Source organism: Cucurbita pepo, chromosome LG02, assembly GCF_002806865.2.
Source record: "Cucurbita pepo subsp. pepo cultivar mu-cu-16 chromosome LG02, ASM280686v2, whole genome shotgun sequence".
Lineage (NCBI taxonomy): Eukaryota > Viridiplantae > Streptophyta > Magnoliopsida > Cucurbitales > Cucurbitaceae > Cucurbita > Cucurbita pepo.
In genome coordinates this window covers 5,106,469-5,127,384 of record NC_036639.1, presented here as the reverse complement: position 1 = coordinate 5,127,384, position 20,916 = coordinate 5,106,469, and the positions used below count along the sequence as shown (strand labels likewise).

General features: G+C 37.4%; 2 protein-coding genes across 2 annotated transcripts; one reads left to right on the top strand and one right to left on the bottom strand.

Moving 5' to 3' along the window:
* The first annotated feature begins 2,902 nt into the window (after nucleotides 1–2,902).
* Nucleotides 2,903–11,723, top strand: LOC111785938 (sodium/hydrogen exchanger 4). The gene is made up of 15 exons (XM_023666318.1): nucleotides 2,903–3,092; nucleotides 4,749–4,867; nucleotides 4,949–5,046; nucleotides 5,165–5,224; nucleotides 5,331–5,377; nucleotides 5,490–5,684; nucleotides 6,793–6,839; nucleotides 6,950–7,016; nucleotides 8,103–8,203; nucleotides 8,302–8,403; nucleotides 9,363–9,516; nucleotides 9,636–9,698; nucleotides 9,812–9,895; nucleotides 10,058–10,408; nucleotides 11,525–11,723. The coding sequence occupies exons 1-14, from the start codon at nucleotides 2,937–2,939 to the stop codon at nucleotides 10,352–10,354; spliced, it is 1,590 nt and encodes a 529-aa protein (XP_023522086.1). The 5' UTR covers nucleotides 2,903–2,936; the 3' UTR covers nucleotides 10,355–10,408; nucleotides 11,525–11,723.
* Nucleotides 11,724–15,631: 3,908 nt separating this feature from the next.
* LOC111789084 lies at nucleotides 15,632–20,604 on the bottom strand. Its single transcript, XM_023669728.1, has 6 exons — nucleotides 20,007–20,604; nucleotides 18,993–19,104; nucleotides 18,746–18,917; nucleotides 18,476–18,669; nucleotides 17,160–17,304; nucleotides 15,632–15,972 (listed from the first exon to the last, which is right to left on the bottom strand). The coding sequence occupies exons 1-5, from the start codon at nucleotides 20,417–20,419 to the stop codon at nucleotides 17,179–17,181; spliced, it is 1,017 nt and encodes a 338-aa protein (XP_023525496.1). The 5' UTR covers nucleotides 20,420–20,604; the 3' UTR covers nucleotides 15,632–15,972; nucleotides 17,160–17,178.
* Between the last annotated feature and the right edge of the window lie 312 nt (nucleotides 20,605–20,916).

Below are 20,916 nucleotides of genomic sequence, written 5' to 3'. Positions count from 1 at the left end.
TAGACACGAGGCAATGTGCCAGTAAGGACGTTGGGCCCTAAAGTGGGTGGATTTGAGGGCGGTCCCACATCGATTGGAGGAAGGAAAGAGTGCCAGCGAGAACGCTGGATCCCGAAGGGGGATGGATTATGATGTCCCACATTGGTTGTGAAGGAGAACAAATCACCATTTATAAGGGTGTGGAAACCTTCCCGTATCAGACCCGTTTTAAAGCCTTGAGGGGAAGACCGGTGGATCTCGGTCGTTACAATAACCTGCCCAACTAAAATAATAATTTATTAATTTTTCAAAAATAAAAAAATTCGAATCGGTTGAATTGGTNTTTTTTTTTTTTTTTTTTTTTTTTTTTTTTTTTTTTTTTTTGTATAAGTCAATTGAACTAATTCGAAAATAAGGTTACAACTTTGTCCTACTTTTAACATTATTATGAAGATTAAAAATATTTAATGTTTGTAACTAATGTTGCCGATAAATATTTTTATTAAATAATAATAATAAAAAGACAACTCAACCGGAAAATAGAGAGTAATATGTCAGATAATTTTGAATGTTTTAAAAATAAATAAATTATATTAGGAATTTTTATTTATTTTTTTGAAATAATCTGTAAAATATCAAATTTGGGAATTAAATTAAAATATTAAACCCAATTTAAAAATTAATATCTTGTCACTATTTATCCAAATATTTTCCCTTGATTGCACTGCAATATTAATTTTTTTTTTCCCACAACAAAATAATTAAAATAATTACCTTTTTTAATTAGTTGGTATGAAATTAAAAGAAAATCTGTTATTTTTAAAGAGGATTTAGAAAGGTAATAAATTGCATTTACTTTTTAACCTTGATGAGAAAAGGATGAAATGATAAGTCAAATAGAAAGAGCCTTTTGAAACAAATTTTCTCTAGTTCGGGTTCGGTTCAACGGGTTTCCATCGACTCGAGTTTGATTAATGGATTTTCTCTAGGTTCAACTCGACTCTTTAAGTTTCTTCGGTTATGTCTAGTATACTGTTTTTTTCTTCTGTTTGATTTTGGTTTAGGGTTCGGTTGAACTTTTTGAGTAAACTTCACCAACTTAAAGTATCTTATGAAAGTGAAATTCATCTAGTGCGTTCGATGTGCACGGGACCATATGTATGCGTTTCTCGACTCCAACAATAGAATCACTTACTGGGTATTTTTAAACGCTCAACGTTTTTCAAATTAATGACATATAGGGTGGGTAATGGTGCTTGCTGTCGAGGTCACGAGATAGTCAATTTAAAGTTTTCCTCTTTGATNAAAAAAAAAAAAAAAAAAAAAAAAAAAAAAAAAAAAAAAAATCTTATGTATTTAGTTATTTTATTTGAATTAGTTTCAATTTTTGTGACACGATATAACAACAATCTGATCAAACGGCCCAATACAACATCGTATTGGATATGTCTTGATGTCATTCCAAGTCAGTGGGTGTCGTCAGCCACCCAACTTGCTCGGTTATGTTATCGAGAACGGACCTACGTGTCGTTCATAACATTGGGACATCTCGAATATCCACCCATCCGGGTTCTATCGAGGCACTGACCCTCCCATGTTAATGTCGTGTCATTTATGGATAAGAAAATACCAAAATGCCCCTTACATTTTAGAACGTGCACCATTCTTCAATCTTGCCATTACGATATCAATAATTGAGGGAAATATTATTTTCATTAAAAATAATCAAATCATTTAAAAAATAATATTAACGTGAATTTTGTTGGGAATAAGGAAATGGCATTATGACGTGGCATTTCCTTAAAAATGGAAAACTATGAAATGTGATAGGTCCACGTCAGCAAAGTATTAATTCAACCAGATATCAACTAAATAATTTTTTTATGCAACAATTTAATAGTAAAATTTAAATTTTTAAAAAATTAACGATGAAGTTGATAGTTATATATATATATATATATAAAGGCAGTCGAGCAAACAAAATTCTCGAGGAAGAAGACGTGGATCGCTCGTCAAGCCTAATAAGTGGTGGTATCTGTTGTGCGCCAAAAGCGGAACAAATGTACTCACGAACGGAATTACACAAAGAGACATCAAGATATTTACGTGGTTCAGAGAGAATAAGTTCCCTTACATCCACGGGTAGCAACCAATCACTAATAAACAAAGTGTTAAGTGAATACCTCACTATCACATTACAAAGACTCTCACCAATATGTCGCTCAATCTCAAGTGCTATTTTATTAATTATAAACATGATATTATATAGTCTTTACAATCATGGTTGAACCTAAAAATATCAGTAGAAATAACTTAAAGTCTCAAATAATAGGATTAATCAGTCTAAAGAATAGGACCTTACAACACTATCACACGAACTGTACGTCATACTTTCGTCTTATACCGTACCGACATCAGAATCTACTCTTTTCTTTAACCAACAGATCTACTTTGCTAAGAGAAGTCACGAGGAAGTGGAAGATTTTTTCTTGGCACGTTTAAGTGGGGACCATTTAATATATTTAGTCATATTTAAAAGTAATGATTATTTAAATTCATTTGAGAATATAATATTATAAAAATTAATACAAAAATTTAAAAATTATAAATCTTTATAAAAGTTTAATATCTAATATGACGCAAAAATTAACTGAGGTAATACCTAAAAAAATCATAAAATAAATTTAATAATATAAAAATGGTAAAAAAAAAAAATTATCGGATAATGTTTTTAAAACAATNTTTTTTTTTTTTTTTTTTTTTTTTTTTTTTTTTTTTTTTTTTTTTTATCGTGTCCGTTGGGATTGTCGAGGACTTAACACGTGTGAAGCTCTGTATTAATCTATTCCCACGTGTCAGTCCACGTTTCCCTAACGAACTCTGCTCCATTGCGCGGCAAAATCTCTCTCAGTTCAGGGAAAACGGTGTTGCGGGAGATTTGAAGTGACGAGAGAGAAATGGGAGTGCTCGAAACTGTCAAGAACATCGGCAGCGACCACGCCCCGGTCGTCCCCTTGACGTTGTTCGTTGCTGTTCTTTGTTTATGCTTGGTTATTGGCCATTTGCTCGAAGAAAATCGTTGGGTTAATGAATCCATCACTGCCATTATCATTGTATACTCTCTTCATCTAAAATCTAGCTTTTGTTTTGTTTTTTTGATCATATTGATTCCCTCCTCTTAGTAGTTTAGTGTCTAATCACACTAATTCCACAATAAATACTTCATCATTGCTGTAAAATTCGCACTCTTCTGGTTTGGAGGTTCGTTCAAAGTCCGATTGGAAGAAAACGACATTAGAATAGTTTGAACACGAGGTGTTTCTGTTCTGCAAGACTTCATATCACTGAATTTGATTTTGAAGGCAAGGAAGTCGGTCGCACCCACTGGCTTGATTGAGCTGGATTTGAGTTGATCGACTGATTTGTGATAGTGTGTTTTTTCGTGTTGGAGATTTTGTACAGTTAGTTTAATTTATGGTAATGATATGTTTTGATGTCTTTTAATCGCATTGTGTGATTTGATAGTGCAAGAACTTCTGTGTCTGCGTACTATTAGTACCATGATGTCTATCTTGAGCATAGTATGATGTTGTCTTTGGTCTAAGCCAAGCTCGCTTGGTTTTGGTTTTACGTTTGGGAGCTAAAGAGTCTCGCACTCTTAGCGATGTGGAGATGTTGTTCTTAATCTTCTTTGCTTCTGATTGATGTGATCTGTGTGATTATTTTTGCATCTCCAACTATAGTTATTCGCTAGGGCAGGAATGACCTTGTTTCAGGAATTTCAAAATAGATGCATCCTGCACGGCTTAAGCTCACCACTAGCTGATATTGTCCTCTTTGGACTTTCCCTTTTGAGTTTCCTCTCAAGGTTTTTTAAATGCGTCTGCTAAGGAGAGGTTTCCACACCCTTATAAAGAATGTTTCGTTCTCCTCCCAATCGATGTGGAATCTCACAATCCACCCCCTTCAGGGCCTAGTGTCCTTGCTGGCACCCGTTCTCTTCTCCAATCGATGTGGGACCCCCCAAATCCACCCTCCTTCGGGGCCCAGCGTCCTTGTTGGTACACCGCCTTGTGTCCACCCCCTTCGGGGCTCAGCCTCCTTGCTGGCACATCACCCGGTGTCTGGCTCACTATTTGTAACAGCCCAAGCCTATCGCTAGCAGATATTGTCCTCTTTGAGCTTTCCCTTTCGGGCTTCTCCTCAAGGTTTTTGAAGTACATCTACTAGGGAGAGGTTTTCACGCTCTTATAAAGAATGCTTTGTTCTCCTCCCCAACCGATGTGGGATTTCATACGTTTTCTTTTGGAGATAAGAACATTTCTAGTACTGAAGTTCTTGGGTTTTTTATTTTGTTTTTCCTTGAACATTGTTCCTTTTTTGAGGGTCCCAAGACACTGTTAGTTTCGAAGAAATTTGCATCTAGTTAACAGTGTTAATGTTTAGTAGTTGCCACTACTTAGTTGCTATTTGACTCCATTAAGAATGACGGCTAAATTATGTTCCTACTCAAATTCATCCTTGCCTTTTTAGTTCACTTATTTTACAATCATATCTGAAGGGAAGGAAAATAAATTAAACATCTCTTTTTCACTGAGTTATCTGTGAAAAAACAATGCTGAGCACTTTTTTTTTTGTTACAACTACGTCAAATATTACTTCTTGCATACTGAACATTGACGACTGAACTTTTCAACTGCTTCCATATATGGTTGTGATTAAAGAAGAATGGCAATTGTTTTCTTATTCTATGTTTTCTGTTGAAACAGGGAGGTGTTACTGGCACGATCATATTGGTCTGTAGCAAGGGAAAAGATTCTCATATCCTAACTTTTAATGAGGAAGTGTTCTTCATATATCTCCTTCCCCCAATAATTTTCAATGCTGGGTTCGTACAGGTTTCTGGTTTTATCTTTCTATATGCTTGTTGAATCGTTCATGTTTCACGGACTTATCTTCCTGTCTGTAGATTTCAAGTTAAAAAGAAGCAGTTCTTCCACAACTTCTTGACCATTATGCTGTTCGGGGTGATTGGTGTTTTTATATCTGCACTCATTATAACGTCTGGTATAAGTCAAATCTATTCAGCAACTAATTCTTAATTCAACAATGCAATAGCGATGTATCATTATTGGGCACTAAGAAATTTAAATTCACATGAAATGGTTTTTTATGCATCGATTAGGTAGCCAGTGGCTGTTTCCAAGGATGGGCTTCCATGGTCTGTCCGCACGGGACTATATTGGTGAGCTCAAAATTTGAAAAGCTAATTTTTAGTCGTGCAGATTTATGTTGATTGAAATTATGTAGTTATAGGGTAGATTAATGAAGATTTTCTTTTCCTGATTCAGCTATAGGTGCTATTTTTTCATCCACGGACACAGTATGCACTCTGCAGGTTAGCTTGCGCTCCAACTTTCTCTTTTTGTAATCATCAGGATCAAATTCGATGGTCGCACTTGTATGTTGTATTTCCGAGAAATTACTATTACGGATGGTCCTTTATGTAGGTACTACACCAAGAGGAAACGCCTTTACTCTACAGTCTAGTCTTTGGGGAAGGAGTGGTGAATGATGCAACATCAGTTGTTCTCTTCAATGCAGTGCAGAAGATTGACATCACTAGGCTTAACAGCAAGACAGCCCTTCATGTGTTCGGAGATTTTTGTTACTTATTTTCAACTAGCACCGTCCTTGGAGTGACTGTAAGCTTGATTTAACTTCATAATGTGTTACCAATATAGCTATATCCATGTGCTAGTCTAGACACCATAAGTTTCTGATATAATCGTGCAAACTCTAAAAAAAATTATCAGATTTTTATGCATTAATTTGGGCTTGCTTATTTTTTCTGTTGTGCTGCTCCCTTTCTAATATAAGGTTTAGGAATGGTCAAAGGTCTGTTGTATGAAATTAAAGATGGTAGACAAGCTTGGTGTATTTCACCTTGCTAAAGGACGAGGTGCTAGAACCTGAGTGTGTGATATGTAAAGGTCTTTCTCATCAAAATCCTTGTTTTTCGATTTAGCTGAAGGCAAGGCTTCTCTTCCTTCATATCCCTTTGTCTGAAATCCTTTGGGTTCATTGTTATTGAGTCGGATTTCAATTTTTGGAACGGATACTCACACCATGTTAAAGAAACATGGGATCCATCTTAAAAACCATTGGCAATGAAAAAGATACATGGATTACTCCTGCAAGGAGATCTCATCTTCTGCAAGGAGATCTCAAACCTGAAACCGGGTTTAGGTCAGGAATGGGAACGATCCTTACTATTTCCTCATTTGGGTGTTGTTTGTGCTAGGAAGGGGAAGAAACTGGTAACTTTGAGCAAGTTCCTAGGTGCCTTTGGTTTGTCTATGGTTTTCTGTAGATCTCTCATGGGTCTTCTTTCCTGCGAGATGATCATCACGACCTTACAAAGAAGACTCGAGGTTTCTTTGCTGTAGACTATCAGATGGAGTGTGTGAGAGATATGTTTTGGGAGTAATATAGATGATCTTTACCAATTCTCTACCACCCCTGTGGTAGCCTTCTACCAATATTAACATGTTCAAGCTAGACTAATAGAATTTTTGGTTCAGCCAGCTTTAAGGAACATTAGAGCACAATCTTCTTCTTCTTCTGCGTACTGGTCTATTCCTCTGTATAAACTTCTTTGATAATGATCAGACTGATCAATCTTGATGCACACAGCTAGAACAAATCCTTTAGTTTCTATTCCAGCATAACTATAAATATTTTCTGGAGAATGTTTCCATAAAATGATTTTTTGTTTAGTGGAATTGTATATGGCCTTTTCATTTTTTGCAGGCTGGGCTTCTAACAGCATATATCCTGAAAACCTTATACTTCGGGAGGTTAGTTCCTTTCCCTTCAGTTTGGATCTTCTGCATAGCAATTGTGACACATTTTCAAAGTAGGTTCAGGTGGCCCGAACTCTCCAATCTGAAGTCTTATTTTCTTACAGGCATTCAAGTGTGCGTGAGCTTGCGATAATGGTCTTAATGGCTTACCTGTCATACATGCTAGCAGAGGTAAATATGTTTACACGTTTTGAAAATGATGTCAGTTCTAATTGTAGATCCAGCTTTTACCAAAGGTAATATTGACGTTAAAGCGAACTTTTCCTTCTCTTTTCTGGTTTGTTTTGTTTTACTTTTGTTTTTGGTTGATACCACTGTTTAAATGAGCTTCTCTTGGCAGCTTCAGAGTATTCCTCTAAAAAGTTATTAACCTCCGGATAATTAAACATAGTTCTTAAAGTATCATCTTTACTTACTTCTCATGACTAAGAGTAGTTACAGTTCAGAATTTAGTGATACATGCTGAACTGGGTCTGTGTGATTCTCATAATATAACCTCCACCAGCAGGAAACACAAGATTTATGCTGCAGTAAAAAGAATGTGTTAAAAAATGTGCTTATTAGTAGAAAATTATGAAAACCTTTCTGCAGTGAGGCAGTGAGGCAATGGCTTGTTAGATGAGTAAAAAGTAGATAGAAGTCAGAATTGAAAGTGAAATGAATAGAAAATAGTATTAAGAAAGGAAAATAAAAATCTCTCAAAGGGGTCTGCGTTCTCCAAAATCTACCAAAACCTACTCCAAATTCTGCCTGCCCCTCTCACCCTTTTGTATTTGTGATCACTTCTCTAGTAACTATTTAGCTAAGGACAAATATGACTGAGCCCAAAACATATTGCAATATAGAAGATAACAAAACTACGAGATAAACCAAGTAGCTCTCTCTAGAGTACTCTGAATCGAGCCTCAAACCACTAAAATTATCGGACTTCCTACTTTCCCATCCCCTCTATTTATAACCAAATATACCCTTATTCTTCAAAATTTAGGGACTAAAAAGATACATTTTGAAAACTCAAGGACTAAACAAACAAGGACCAAAAAGGTAATTTTTCCTATTTAAATTTACCATTACCCATTATCACAGGTCTCTAACTTGTTTATCCTTTTATCTAATTATAAAAAATAAGCATTCAATTGTGAGGTCATAGTTCAATTTCTACCCTTTTTTGTGCAAATGCTATTGTTTGCTTTAATTATTGCTTTGAAACAAAAATTAATATTTTAACTGTAGTTGTGCATTTGTTTCATTGAACAGTTACTGGAGTTGAGTGGAATACTCACAGTTTTCTTTTGTGGGGTTATCATGTCGCACTATGCATGGCATAATGTGACTGATAGTTCAAAGATAACCACCAGGCAAGTACAAGCACAACTTCTAGATGCATGCTGAAGGTAACAATATCTGTGTTCCAATGGTTTTTGTAATCATTCTTCTTATGACATACTTACTTCAGGCATGTATTTTCAATGATGTCGTTCGTTGCTGAAACTGCAATATTTCTTTACGTGGGCATGGATGCTCTTGACATAGAGAAGTGGAAGATAACTAAATTAAGGTATCAATTCACTGTGCTTTCTTGTTTGCGTTCCATGAAGTTATCTAATAAATCTAAAATACTTTCTTGTTTGCGTTCCATGAAGTTATCTAATAAAGCTAAAAAGAGCGACTTGGATTGTTGTGACACCTGATCCGAATAGACTAATAACTTGATTATGATCTCATGAAAATAGCCCATTTCTCTCAATCTTTATCTTTCTTGTTATGGCGTTCTAAGGTCCTTTCTTGGCAATTGGCCTTAATAATGAATGGACACTCACATAGTGCTCTTATCATCTCCTAAGCTTTTCTTCTAATTTCACACTAGTGAGAGAAGACAATATACCTTATGTGAAGTTTTCGCATCTGTGAACTAGGAGTTTGCATATCCAAAGCGCTTATTAGGGTTCGTAGATTCTAGCTAGGATTACCATTTCATTTAGGATGGACGTGAAAGGGGGTGTTGTGAAGCAGGAGACTGAGGCACTTGGGAATAATTCTGAGGCCGTAGGTGGGTGGCAATCAGGTCCCTATGTGCCAAGATGTTGTTGACCTATAATAAGTCGTTTTTAGCAGATCAAGTAACTGAAAACTGATGAGTTTCCAATATAATGAAACATATCCAATACAGTAGTATTGAGCGTTAATGATCTCATTTACTGTGTTCTAAGATTATAATTTATAATCCTTTGTAACAGATCAAATGCACAGTTTAACGATTAATTTTTTTTTAGCCTTAAATTTTAACTATTCCATAAAGCATTAAAAGGGTAATCCTTTATATGCAAATTGTACATAAAAGACACATGGACGTTTTTGTTTCATTAACATTTAAAATGCATGAGGGCCTCACATTTCCAATCTTCGAAAAACCACTGTTAACATCAGCACTATCTCAACAGTCTTAACCTGTTGGACTATGATGCTAGGAATATTTCACCTGTTACTAAAATCTTTCTTTTCTCAAAATCTTGGCAGCTTGTGGAAGTTGGTTGGTACGTATACCATAACAGTCTTCTTGATATTGCTTGGTCGTGCGGCCTTTGTGTTTCCCCTATCTGCCATATCGAATTACTTCAATAAGCGCGAAGATAGATCGTCATCATCTTCTATAATTACATTTAAACAACAGGTCAGTATCTCCATGTGAGTGCCACCCACAACCTTTTTTCTCACAACGTAACCGTATTAGCATGGAATCGTGGGAACTACACAGATATCACTGATCTATGAAGTGGTAATATTTTACAGATCATAATATGGTGGGCTGGACTGATGAGAGGAGCTGTATCTATTGCTCTGGCTTTCAAACAGGCTAGTCTTTCTTTCTTCTTTGAACTGTTAATTGATGCAATTCTGGAGTATTATCATTTCTGATTTATCGGGGACAGTATCTATTGAACGTGAAATGTTTTTGTATTTTGAAGTTCACCTATTCTGGGGTTACACGGGATCCAACCCACGCAACAATGATTACCATCACCACGGTTGTGGTACTCTTCACTACGGTGGTACGCTTTCATCTTCTTAATGCATGTGTTTTTTCTAATTATTCTATGGTATGGGTTCATTACTTAAAAATTTGTACTCTTTTACAAAGATGACGCTACTTAGGAAGAGTTGCAATATGGCATGAATTGTGTATAGCATCAATTCACTTTTATGAAATTCAGGTATTTGGGTTTCTAACAAAGCCGCTCATAAGATGTCTGCTTCCACTCAACCAAGCAACTAACAGTGCAAGCAACTCCGGTCCGAAGTTCACCGAAGAGGACATAACTCTCCCTTTGCTTTCCATGGAAGAGTCTGCTGCAACCAATGTCCTCCGTGCAAAGGATAGTTTGTCAATGTTAATGGAGAGACCTGTGTACACCATACATTTCTTTTGGAGGAAATTCGATGATTACTACATGAGACCTATATTTGGAGGGCCTTGCCACAGCAACCAACCTAGTGGTTCTGGTTGTTAGGAAAAAAACCGCAGGAACAGCAACGTTGGTCGAACAAGGATACGCATTGGGAAGGTTAGAAAGTCTCTCTCACACTAAAATATTCCAATCCTCATTGATCACTAAATATGGTGCTGGAAACTTGATGTTTAGAGCCTTGGAATGTTGGTAGCATAAAAAATGTGGTCATTTTTGCTTTGTAAATCTGGAAAGGAGCACTGTGAAAACTGTCATGTAATTATTGGTTGGAAACTGAATGAATGTGCTCTTTCTGACCACAATGCTGCTTTATTTAGTAGACAAGGCTCTGGCTCACTTGTAAATAGAATTTGTCTTTGTGAGAGATCAAGGAGCATGTGCTGCATCTTGCCTTCTATATGTATGTACAGAGTATTGTCTTGTTTACATTTTAGTCATTGATCTAGAACTTTAGTGGAGGCTGCTGTCTTTTCTGAATCAGGGAAGGTACTTTTTCAGTTCTTTGATTGTTAGCATAAAAAATGAACTTGTGGTCTGTTTTAGACTCTCTCTCTCTCCAATTCCTAGCCACAAGTTAGCAGGAGAATCTATCCTTGTCACATAAGGACGAACTCCTTGTGTTCTTTTATTACTAGTGGGAAGCTGTGGATTTTAGTTGCCTTTTGACATGATTCCATTTGTTTTGTTGGTAGTGGTGGACTTTCCATTGCCAATAAACATTGATTCTTGAGGTTGGATTTATCTTTTAGGATGAACCTTACTAATTGTTAAGGACTGTAGATTATGTACCTTATGGATAAGAAAACATGGGAGTGTTAATGATGTTTCTTGTTTTCATGAGGGATGTTTGGTTCATGGAAGCTAGATTTGTATAATGGATCTGATTGTAATATTTAGATTTGTGGTGTCCGGTTTTGTAAGTTCTTAGTTCGTAAAGTCGGTAAGATTTGGAAGTTCTACGTTGTAAACCGTAAATTAAGTCATCCCTTTGGATGCTTTAGTTAGTAAATGGTTTAGTCTTTGAATTAGAGGTTCGGCTGAGTATAGCTCAACTAGTTAAGTTATTTATTTCATTCTTTTCTAAGAGAACTTATATACGATTTAGTGATGGTCAATTCTTTCAATAAAAAAGGATCATTAAATCTTAAATTTGAATTAGATCACTCATACTTCAAGTGGTTAATGATCAAAGTTGTTTGTTTCTATTTATAGGTTGGGCCTGGTTCGTGGAACACATCGAAGAGCTCAATATCGTAGTGTTTGTCTTTGATCTTTATAGGATCTGTCTAGTTCATGGAACTTTTCGAAGAGCCTAATACCGTAGTGGTCGTCAGAGATGTTCTAAAGAAGTATGTATAAAAGTAGTAGATTTATTGCAATGAAAAAGGAGAGTACAAATTGGAAGCGGTTACACTTTTGTTCATCCCTCCAAGGGAAGGAGGAAAGAAACTATTACCACACTTCACACAAAGATGGCAAAGCAAAGTACACATCACAATGAAGAAAGACTCAAAACAAAACTACCCATCTTCTTAAAATACATGCCACTTCAAAGATCACTGCATAGACCTGCCATGTACAGGAAGGAAGAAGAAGTCATTATACTTTTCCATTAGAAAACGCACAATATCGTGATTGTAGTTTCGAGAAACAAGAACGTTACCAAACAGGGTCTAAAGATGACACTCCGGTGGGATCGATAGACCACATTTACCAGGCAAAGCCATGGCATTTGCAGCGTCGATACCAATGGCAGGGAGCATAGACTTGAGATTGCAAAGACACTTAAGGTCAGCACGGCGAACCACAGCACAGCAGCCTTCTGTTGGCAATGGCAGAGGCTGGCCATGCTCCGGAGTGGTAACTGCCGGGCGACATACGCCGAGGTCAGTGGTATCGATCTTACACAGAGGAGATGCGAGGACGCCACCGACAGCGATCAAGAACAGAACTGCCACCAGAACCTTGTTGGGAGCCATTGGTGATGGAGGAAGGAAAATTTGAAGCTTTTTTTTGAAGAATTGAGGGTGTTTTGAGGGTGGAGGAGAGGTGGGGTTTTTATAGGAGGGGAAAAGCTTGGATCTTGAGGAGTGTTAGTTCGTTGTGCTTTGTGTTTTGTGAAGTTTTAGATGTTTCACGTGAAGAACAGTCTGTTGTTGATAGTCACGGGTTGAGTTGCTATCCCTTTCTCTATGAATGTGTATATATAATAATGTGGATGATACTCAAAACCTTGCATCAACAATATCATTTTGATTCTTCTTGTTCTTTCCTATGATTGGCTCATGTTCTCTTTTATCTCTATTTCTTCCGTTGAATTACACGTTTTAAGTTGTAAGTTTGTATCTATTTGATCCCTAAATTAAAAAAAGATGTTGAATATATCGATTGAATAGCGAAACTTTCGAACATTTGGCGATCGATATCATTTTTTTCAGACAGAAGAGGATTATGTAAATACTTACACGAAGTCTTACTTATCAGATTCCATTTAGACAATTTTTTTCAGAAGAATTAGCCATGATATAGTTGAATCATGCATAATATCACTTTTACTGGTTTAAGAGTCCCTAAGTAGTAGTCCCACGTCGGCTAATTAAGAGGTTTATCATGAGTTTATAAGTAATGAATACATCTCTATTAGTACGAGGACTTCTGGAAAAAAAAAAAAACGATAAGAGTTTATGCTCAAAGTAGACAATATCATATTATTGTGGAGAGTGTGGTTTCTAACACTAAGTCCTCCTGTAAAAGGTGGGATCTCATTATTTAGGTCCCGATATAACTCTTAGCTATGTTGGATCATAAATAAGTTGTTGGTTGAAAATTAATGGTACTTAAAGGATCAAATTAATATTTAATATAAAAAGAGAAAATATACTTAATTTGAAGTGTTCAAATCTTTTAAGAAGATCCCACGAGCCTTTAACCTTCGGTTTGAGTCCTAACGAAGAAGATCCCGTGAGCAGATTCAATTGTTTTGTTCAATTCTAAATAAAATCAAAGTAACGTATTCTCTACTTAAATAAAGCATTCATTTTCAGTGCATCNGATTACGTGGTACGATTAGATCGAATAAGCCCTTATCGAATAAATATTCAGCCACCTGTGAACCCTCAGGGACTGTCGTATTCAATGTTTGTTCAATTACTCTTTTACCCGCAAATGCGATGTAGGCATCGGGTTCGGCAATAATGATATCCCCCAACATACCAAAACTAGCTGTCACCCCACCACCTTTCGCTCATCCATTCTGCCCGTGCAGACGCCCTCGGGTTCTAAATCTCTTGAAACTTTTGGTTTTTTTTATTATTATTTTTTATTATTATTATTATCTATATGAATTTGTGTTCTTGGTAATTCAATTAAACTTTTTTTTGGTAAAGAATTCAAACTTTTTTTAAAAAAAATAATATTTAAAAAAAAAAACTTTAAGAAATCTAGTTTCACGTGATAAAACTTAATTTATTTTTATTTTTTTAAAATTAAATTATGTGTAATACTCTAATATATCATAAATGATATAATATTGAAATATAATAACTATACAAAATTTATAACAAAAAAGAAATATATATTCATAAATTAATGGATAATACTTTTTATCCAACTTAATATTTATTTTTGCAACTACTGGTCTAGAAATATATCACAGAATATATTACGAACCATTATTTTATTTGATTTTTTATATTTTAACGATGTCATATATTTTCTAGATCATTCGTACTAAAAATTATTTAGATTATACACGTTCTAAGAAATACGGAATAAAAATATTTATCGAATATATTTGTGGTTCTAATTCTTAAAATATTTTTATTGAGACGAAAAGGAGTACATATCAAGAAATGGTACTCTGAGATAGGTAGGAACGGATCGAGTCAGTATCGCCGTGGAGCAACAAGTCTCATTCCCGACAAGCACACACGAAAAGCTAGGCGTAGGGAGTACAAAATATTGTAAATTACAACGAAAAAAGACGGAATAAAAGTAACCCATTTCCTAAAAACACATCATTCCAATTAGTTTCCAAACTAACCACGGCACTCCGGGGGAGTATGAATGCCACATTTGGAAGGCAGAGCCAAGGCATTGGCTGTGTTAATCCCAATGGTAGGGAGAACAGACTTAAGGCTACATAGGCACTTGAGGTCTGCACGTCGGACGACCGAACAGCAGCCTTTGGTCGGTGGTTGCAGCGGCTGCCCGTGTGGTGGAGCAACCGCTGGCTGGCACATCTTGAGCTCCTTCGTGTCGACCCGACACAAGGGAGTAGCAATGGTACCAACCAGAAACAGGCTAAAAAGTAACGACGCCAAAAACTTGATCATCGTGGTCGTCATAGAGGGCAAAATGATTTGAATGGTGGGTTTGGGATGGGAGGATGAGGAGGGGCTTTATAGCTCTACATGGCTTCACGTGAAGAACTGGCCTTGGTTTGGGAGTTCACGGGTTGGGGTTGGTCCAATGCCAATGCATATTTTAAATCTCTCTACCTTTTAATATATATATATAAGCTAGCATCGATGCTCGTATCATTCACGGAAGTTTTCTCATGCAAATGAAATCAATTTAGTCAATGTTTTGTTCGGGTTCACTGAAGAAATGATTTTTAAGGTGATAGGATTCGAACCTATGGCCATTTGTACCCAAAACAAATGTGCTGATCAAACTACGTTACACCTCGTCTCACCTTGAGTTTTCGGGGGAGGGGGAGGGGGATACTGCAAGGTGGGTAGTTTATCTGGCCTCGCATAAAAGTTTGATTCTTCCTTTGGGCAGATGCTTTACTCCTAACCTCATAAGGTTTCGAGACGGAGCTAAACCTAAGTCTATCTCATACACATTTCGACGATTGGCCGAGCAAATCAAACTACCTTTCCTTACTTTACAGTTTGCTTTCCTGTTTTCGACCGTCCAACAGTATGCTCTAGATCAATCGAATCTACTTCCTAATTATATTAGACACTCTACCTGTCTTTACACATACAAAAAATCACTCACGACGAGGTGTAGACAATGTGAGTTTGACTGACCTTCCCAATCCATATTCCAATGCGGGAGGAAACGCTACTATTATCTATCATGCATTCAAGTTAAAGTGAGAGAACTTGAACTTCTAACATTCGTGGTCGAGAGTAATGCCTTTAGAAGTACATATTGAAAACGCTACTATTATCTATCATGCAATTCAACGACGAGAATTTGAACATCTGACCTTCTCAGTCGAGAAAAATACCTTTTAACTCGTAAGGTAAAGCTAAAGGTAAAGTAACAGCGTCCCGTGGCAAGCCTTTCTACACAAAGAGACAGAGAAGAAAGCAGAGTAAAGGCTAAACTTTTACTACATAAAACATATAGTTTGTCCATAATCAGCAGAGTGTAAGGATGTTAGAAACTCCAAAGCTCATTCTAAACCTAAATACAAAGTCAGACAAATGGAAACCACCCAAGGACTTGGACTTGGCAGGCCATTGCAAAATAAACTCTGCCATAAGCCCCCATCTTACATTCCCAAGTTCACACCTTACTACTTACCTTAATATAACATCCACAAGTACAATATTAAAATCACTGCTTACAACATTTCATATATATATATATATATATCGACTTTTCCGAACACTGCACTGATATAAGTCGCTAACGCCATCGATCTGCAAATGCAATCAAGGATCGACGTTCATTAGTTTGTCCTTCTTCTGCCCAATCCGTACTTGGGTGCTTTTTCAAAAAGAAAAAGTAGAAGAAACAAATTCTTCAACTAAAGGTAAAGCATGCTACAAAAAGCTAATCCTTCAGTTCTTTTTTTTGAAAAGGAGAAAGGAAAAAGGAAACGACAGTCCTTTGAAATTCAAAGCTGCAAGTTATTTTGCTGAGGAATCCATACTAAAAAGATAACTTTGTACAGGAATACATACATGGGTAGCAGTAATTAGTATGTTTCATTAGATTTCTATAGTGTCAGATTGGATTAACTAGACCGATACATATTTTTTAATCTAACATCTTTGATGAATTAAGTGTGTTTTTGTAAGATCTCACATCGGTTGGGGAGGAGAACGAAGCATTCTTTATAAGGGTGTGGAAACCTTTCCCTAGTAGACGCGTTTTAAAAACCTTGAGGGGAAGTCCGAAAGGGAAAACCCAAAGAAGACAATATCTGCTATCGGTGGGCAAGGGCTATTACAAGTGTTATCAGAGCCAAACACCGGGAGATGTGCCAGCAAGGAGATTGAACCCCAAAGGGGTGGACACGAGGCAATGTGCTAGTAAGGATGGGTGGATTTGGGGGCCCCAGAGAAGGGAACGAGTGCCAGCGAGGACACTAGGCCCTGAAGGGGGGTGGATTATAAGATCTCACATCGGTTGGGGAGGAGAATGAAGCATTCTTTATAAGGGTGTTGAAACCTCTTCTTGGTAGACACGTTTTAAAAACCTTGAGGAGAAGTCCGAAAGGGAAAGCCCAAAGAGGACAATATCTACTAGCGGTGGGCTTAGGCTATTACAGTTTTTATCCTTTTTCATGGTGGTAGAGTATGTCAGACTCATAAGTTTCTAGAAGATATTTGAACATGTCAGGGCTTGTCTGTCAAGTTTAGAATCCTAGGTGAACTTTTACGGTGTTATAATCAATTCTACAGTTTTCTCTTTATCCAGCCATCTTTCCTAGCAAACAGAAGAACATATCAGAAGCCTCCGACACTAAGAAATTTCAATCGATCAAATGATATGCTTTTGAAAAATGTGAATTATGAAGAAGCCAACAAGGAAGTTAATACTCCAGAGAAGGATTCAACTCAGATATCAGTTTTAATATATAAGAAAGTTAGAATGCACTAACCATCCTAGAGGATTAGCAATCATGATCTCCTAAATATGTGGTGGCGGCCTAAAACTTCTGGGATTCCCAGTGCAGAAATGCTTTCACAGCCGAACAGTTCTTGGAGTTTTGCATCACACAACACCGCCATTGGGTTTAGTGGGTCCTGTTTTTACAATCCCAAAACACAAGAGTAGAAACCAGGCCATTTCAATTTAAGTGAATGATAATGGGAAAATGGGAGAACAACATCCCAAGATTAGTATTGTAACAACACAAACACAACAAACACAAGCCCACGGCTAGCAAATATTGTCCTCTTTGGGTTTTCCCTAAGGACTTCCCCTCAAGGTTTTAACCGCATCTGCTAGGAAGAGGTTTCCACATTCGTATAAGGAATGTTTCGTTCCCCTCTCCAACCGATGTGAGATCTCACAATCTACCCCTTTTGGAGGCCCAGCATCATCGCTGGCACACTGTCCAGTGTCTGGCTCTGATACTATTTGTAACAGCCCAAGCCCAATGCTAGCAAATATTATACTCTCTGGGCTTTCCCTCAAGACTTTAAATGCGCTGCTAGGAAGAGGTTTTCACACCCTTATAAAGAATGTTTCATTCCCTCTCCAACCGATATGGGATCTCACAATCCACCCCCTTGGGAGCCCAACGTCCTCGCTGGCACACGGCCTGGTGTCTGACTCTAATATCATTTATAACAGCCCAAGCCCACCGCTAGCAAATATTGTCTTCTTTGAGTTTTCCCTTTCGGGCTTCCCTCAAGGTTTTAAAACGCATCTGCTAGGGAGAGGTTTCCACATTACAAGGAACGTTTCGTTCCCCTCTCCAACCGATGTGAGATATCACACTCTACCCCCTTTGGGGGCTAGCGTCCTTGCTGGCATACGCCCGGTGTCTGGCTCTGATACCATTCATAACAGCCCAAGCCCACCGCTAGCAAATATTGTCCTCTTTGGGCTTTCCCTTTCGGGCTTCTACACCCTTATAAGGAATGTTTCGTTCCCGGATCATTTTACAAACAAATGATGTATCACGTTGAAGAACTTGTGCAAGACTCCACTCATAATTGGAAAACATTTTAAATGTCATCCAAAACAGAATAGTAATAATCTTATATAAACAGACACGATTTTCTTTTAAATCCTCAGGTCAGGTGTATAAAGTAGGAACCAAATCATTCCAGTACTTCGTTTAATTTATATGAGAAAGAAAAGTAAAAGGCTCAATGAGTTTGAGGGTAAGTTCATGGAAAGTATTACTCATTACGATAGATAGACAAAATGCAAGAAGCTGAAAGTTGCCATAGTTTATTTTCAAACCTCAAGATGATTGGCTCTTATGTATTCCCATATGCGTCTCAGAACCTCTGATTGGAGCATCTCCCTTCCATCAACACCAAAAAAACTTGCAAGAGCTTCAGATATAACCACAGAAGGACAAACACTAGGTTCTGCAGCTTTTACAGCAATTGCAGGTTCACTCTCCACTCGTGCCTTCTTCGAACTTGACGGTTCTGACAGGATTATAAAATAAACTGTTGATTTCATCCAGAACCAAAGGGGCACAGAGGCATCAAACTGGATACTTACTTGTAGGTTCAAGAGAAATGATGTGCTTGGCTAGCAACTTATTCATTTTGAACATGTCAGTGCAGTCTGTTTCGAATACCAACCGCAACTCATCGTTGCATATTATTTTTCTTTTGTTACTCGGATCCTGTAGGTTATTTTTTCTGATGTATGCCCATAGCTGTTTCACTATCTGGATCAAGGCAAAAGCATCATATGAACCTCATATGTAATAACATAGAAAATCAAATAAGAAAGTGGTAAGAACCTCGGTTCTTGGCAATTCTGGTTGCCCAACAATTGTCTGAAGTTCAGGAGAAACGCCACAAAGCTTGTTTAGCCCGCCCGGGCCTCCTCTTCTCTTAGTCTTGGTCTGAGTGCTGCATTCGAGCAGTAAAGGTGAGTTTAATCAGCCATAAGATACATATTCAGGTTATCAAAACAAGAGAACAAACAAAAATCCACGCCTACGGCTACCAGCTGATATGCAGATTCAACAGGATTACAAGCTCTAAGCCACATGGCTTGATTGCACAATAAAAGTAAGCCGAGATTGGAAAAGTTACAGCCATTTTTATAGAAAAGTGCACATACACAATAAAGATTCCTCACAAGTAGATGCCATATATCGATATCTATTTCCAGTAAACTGGGGCAGCTTTCATCCTCATCTAATTACCTTCCGTGCTGATGCACAAATCCAAAGTTACAAATTCCTATGAAAATTTTGTCTATATATGTTCAATGGCTCTGCTGACCAGACTAGCAACTAGTTGTTCTAGGCTTTAAAGGAAACAAACAAAAAACAAATGAAAACTCAACGTGCTCGTATTAGATACCTATGAACACTCATTTGACAAGACATCATAACAGGCAATTTACTTTTTCAACAGCCAAGACAAAAGCAGAAAGTCACAGAAACTCTGAGTAATCTTCTGAACACAGAGATTAACTAAGCAGGGGCTCACCAACATTCAATGGAAACTTAACAATATCGAAACCCTCGAGAAAAACCAGTAAATAGTGCACTACACACTCCAAAACCCTCACAACAAAGGTCAAAACAAGTAAACAAACAATTTCAATGCCTTCTTGCCCTATTTCTGAACTGCTGAAGTATCGAATTTCACAAATAACTCCTACCCTTACTCGATTACACTAGAAAATCAACTGCACTTCAAAATTGAAAGAGATTCGCACAAACATGCACACCCAAAACGAAGTAAATCAAAAGTGAGGGGACTCAAAAAGAGCCAGAATTCTAAAATTTGAAGAACCCCACCTCTCCTTCGGCGGGTCAGAACCGACAGCAGTGGAAGGAGCGGCGGCGGTTTCCGGCTTAGCCGGAGGAGGCTGAGCAGTGAAAGTATGAAAAGCAGAGGAAGTGGGGGAAGGAGCAGATGGGAAATTAGGGCTTTGATGGGGGGGAAGGATGTCTTTCTGCGAAGAAGGCGGTGGTTGCTGCTGTTGATGATGATGATTCTGATGAATTTGAGGCTGTTGAGGATGAGAACGAAGGATTAGCTGAATCTGAGCATGAATGAAATCAACCTTATGAGACAAATCGAGGCCAAGCTTGGACTGCAACTCAAGAACAACAGCGTTGAGGGAAGAAAAAGGGTTAGGGTTTGAAGGAGAAGCAGAATCGCGTAAGAGACATTGTAAAGCTTCAGAAAGCTCTTGGTCTGAAACCATTTTAGCTTCTTGTAGCTGCTGCTGCTGCTGCTGCTGCTCAAATTTGGTTCATAAATTAACCGAAATTAACGGTCCCTTGCTTCCTCGGCTTCACTCTATCTCTCTCAAGAACTCTCTCTCTTTCTCTCTCAAGAACTCTCTCTCTCTCTCTCTCTCTCTCTTTCTCTCTCTTCTTCTTCTTCCTTTCTCTCTCTTTCTGTGTGTTCTGTGTAGAAACACAAAATGACAAAGCCGTCCATTTGGGAAGGTGGGTGTGTGTGCGGGTCACCAAATACACCAACCACTGCTTGCCACGTAGCCTCTCGTCTTNTGAGATAGTAAATAAGAATCTCGCTCTAGGAAAGGAACAGGTAAATACGGACGTATTAATTATTAAATTATTTATTTAAAAATAATTATTAATATTGGTAAATAAACAAATTTAGAAATTACATTAATTATTCTAATAATATAAGGTTTATAATTATATTTCATTTAATATAATTTATTATACTATA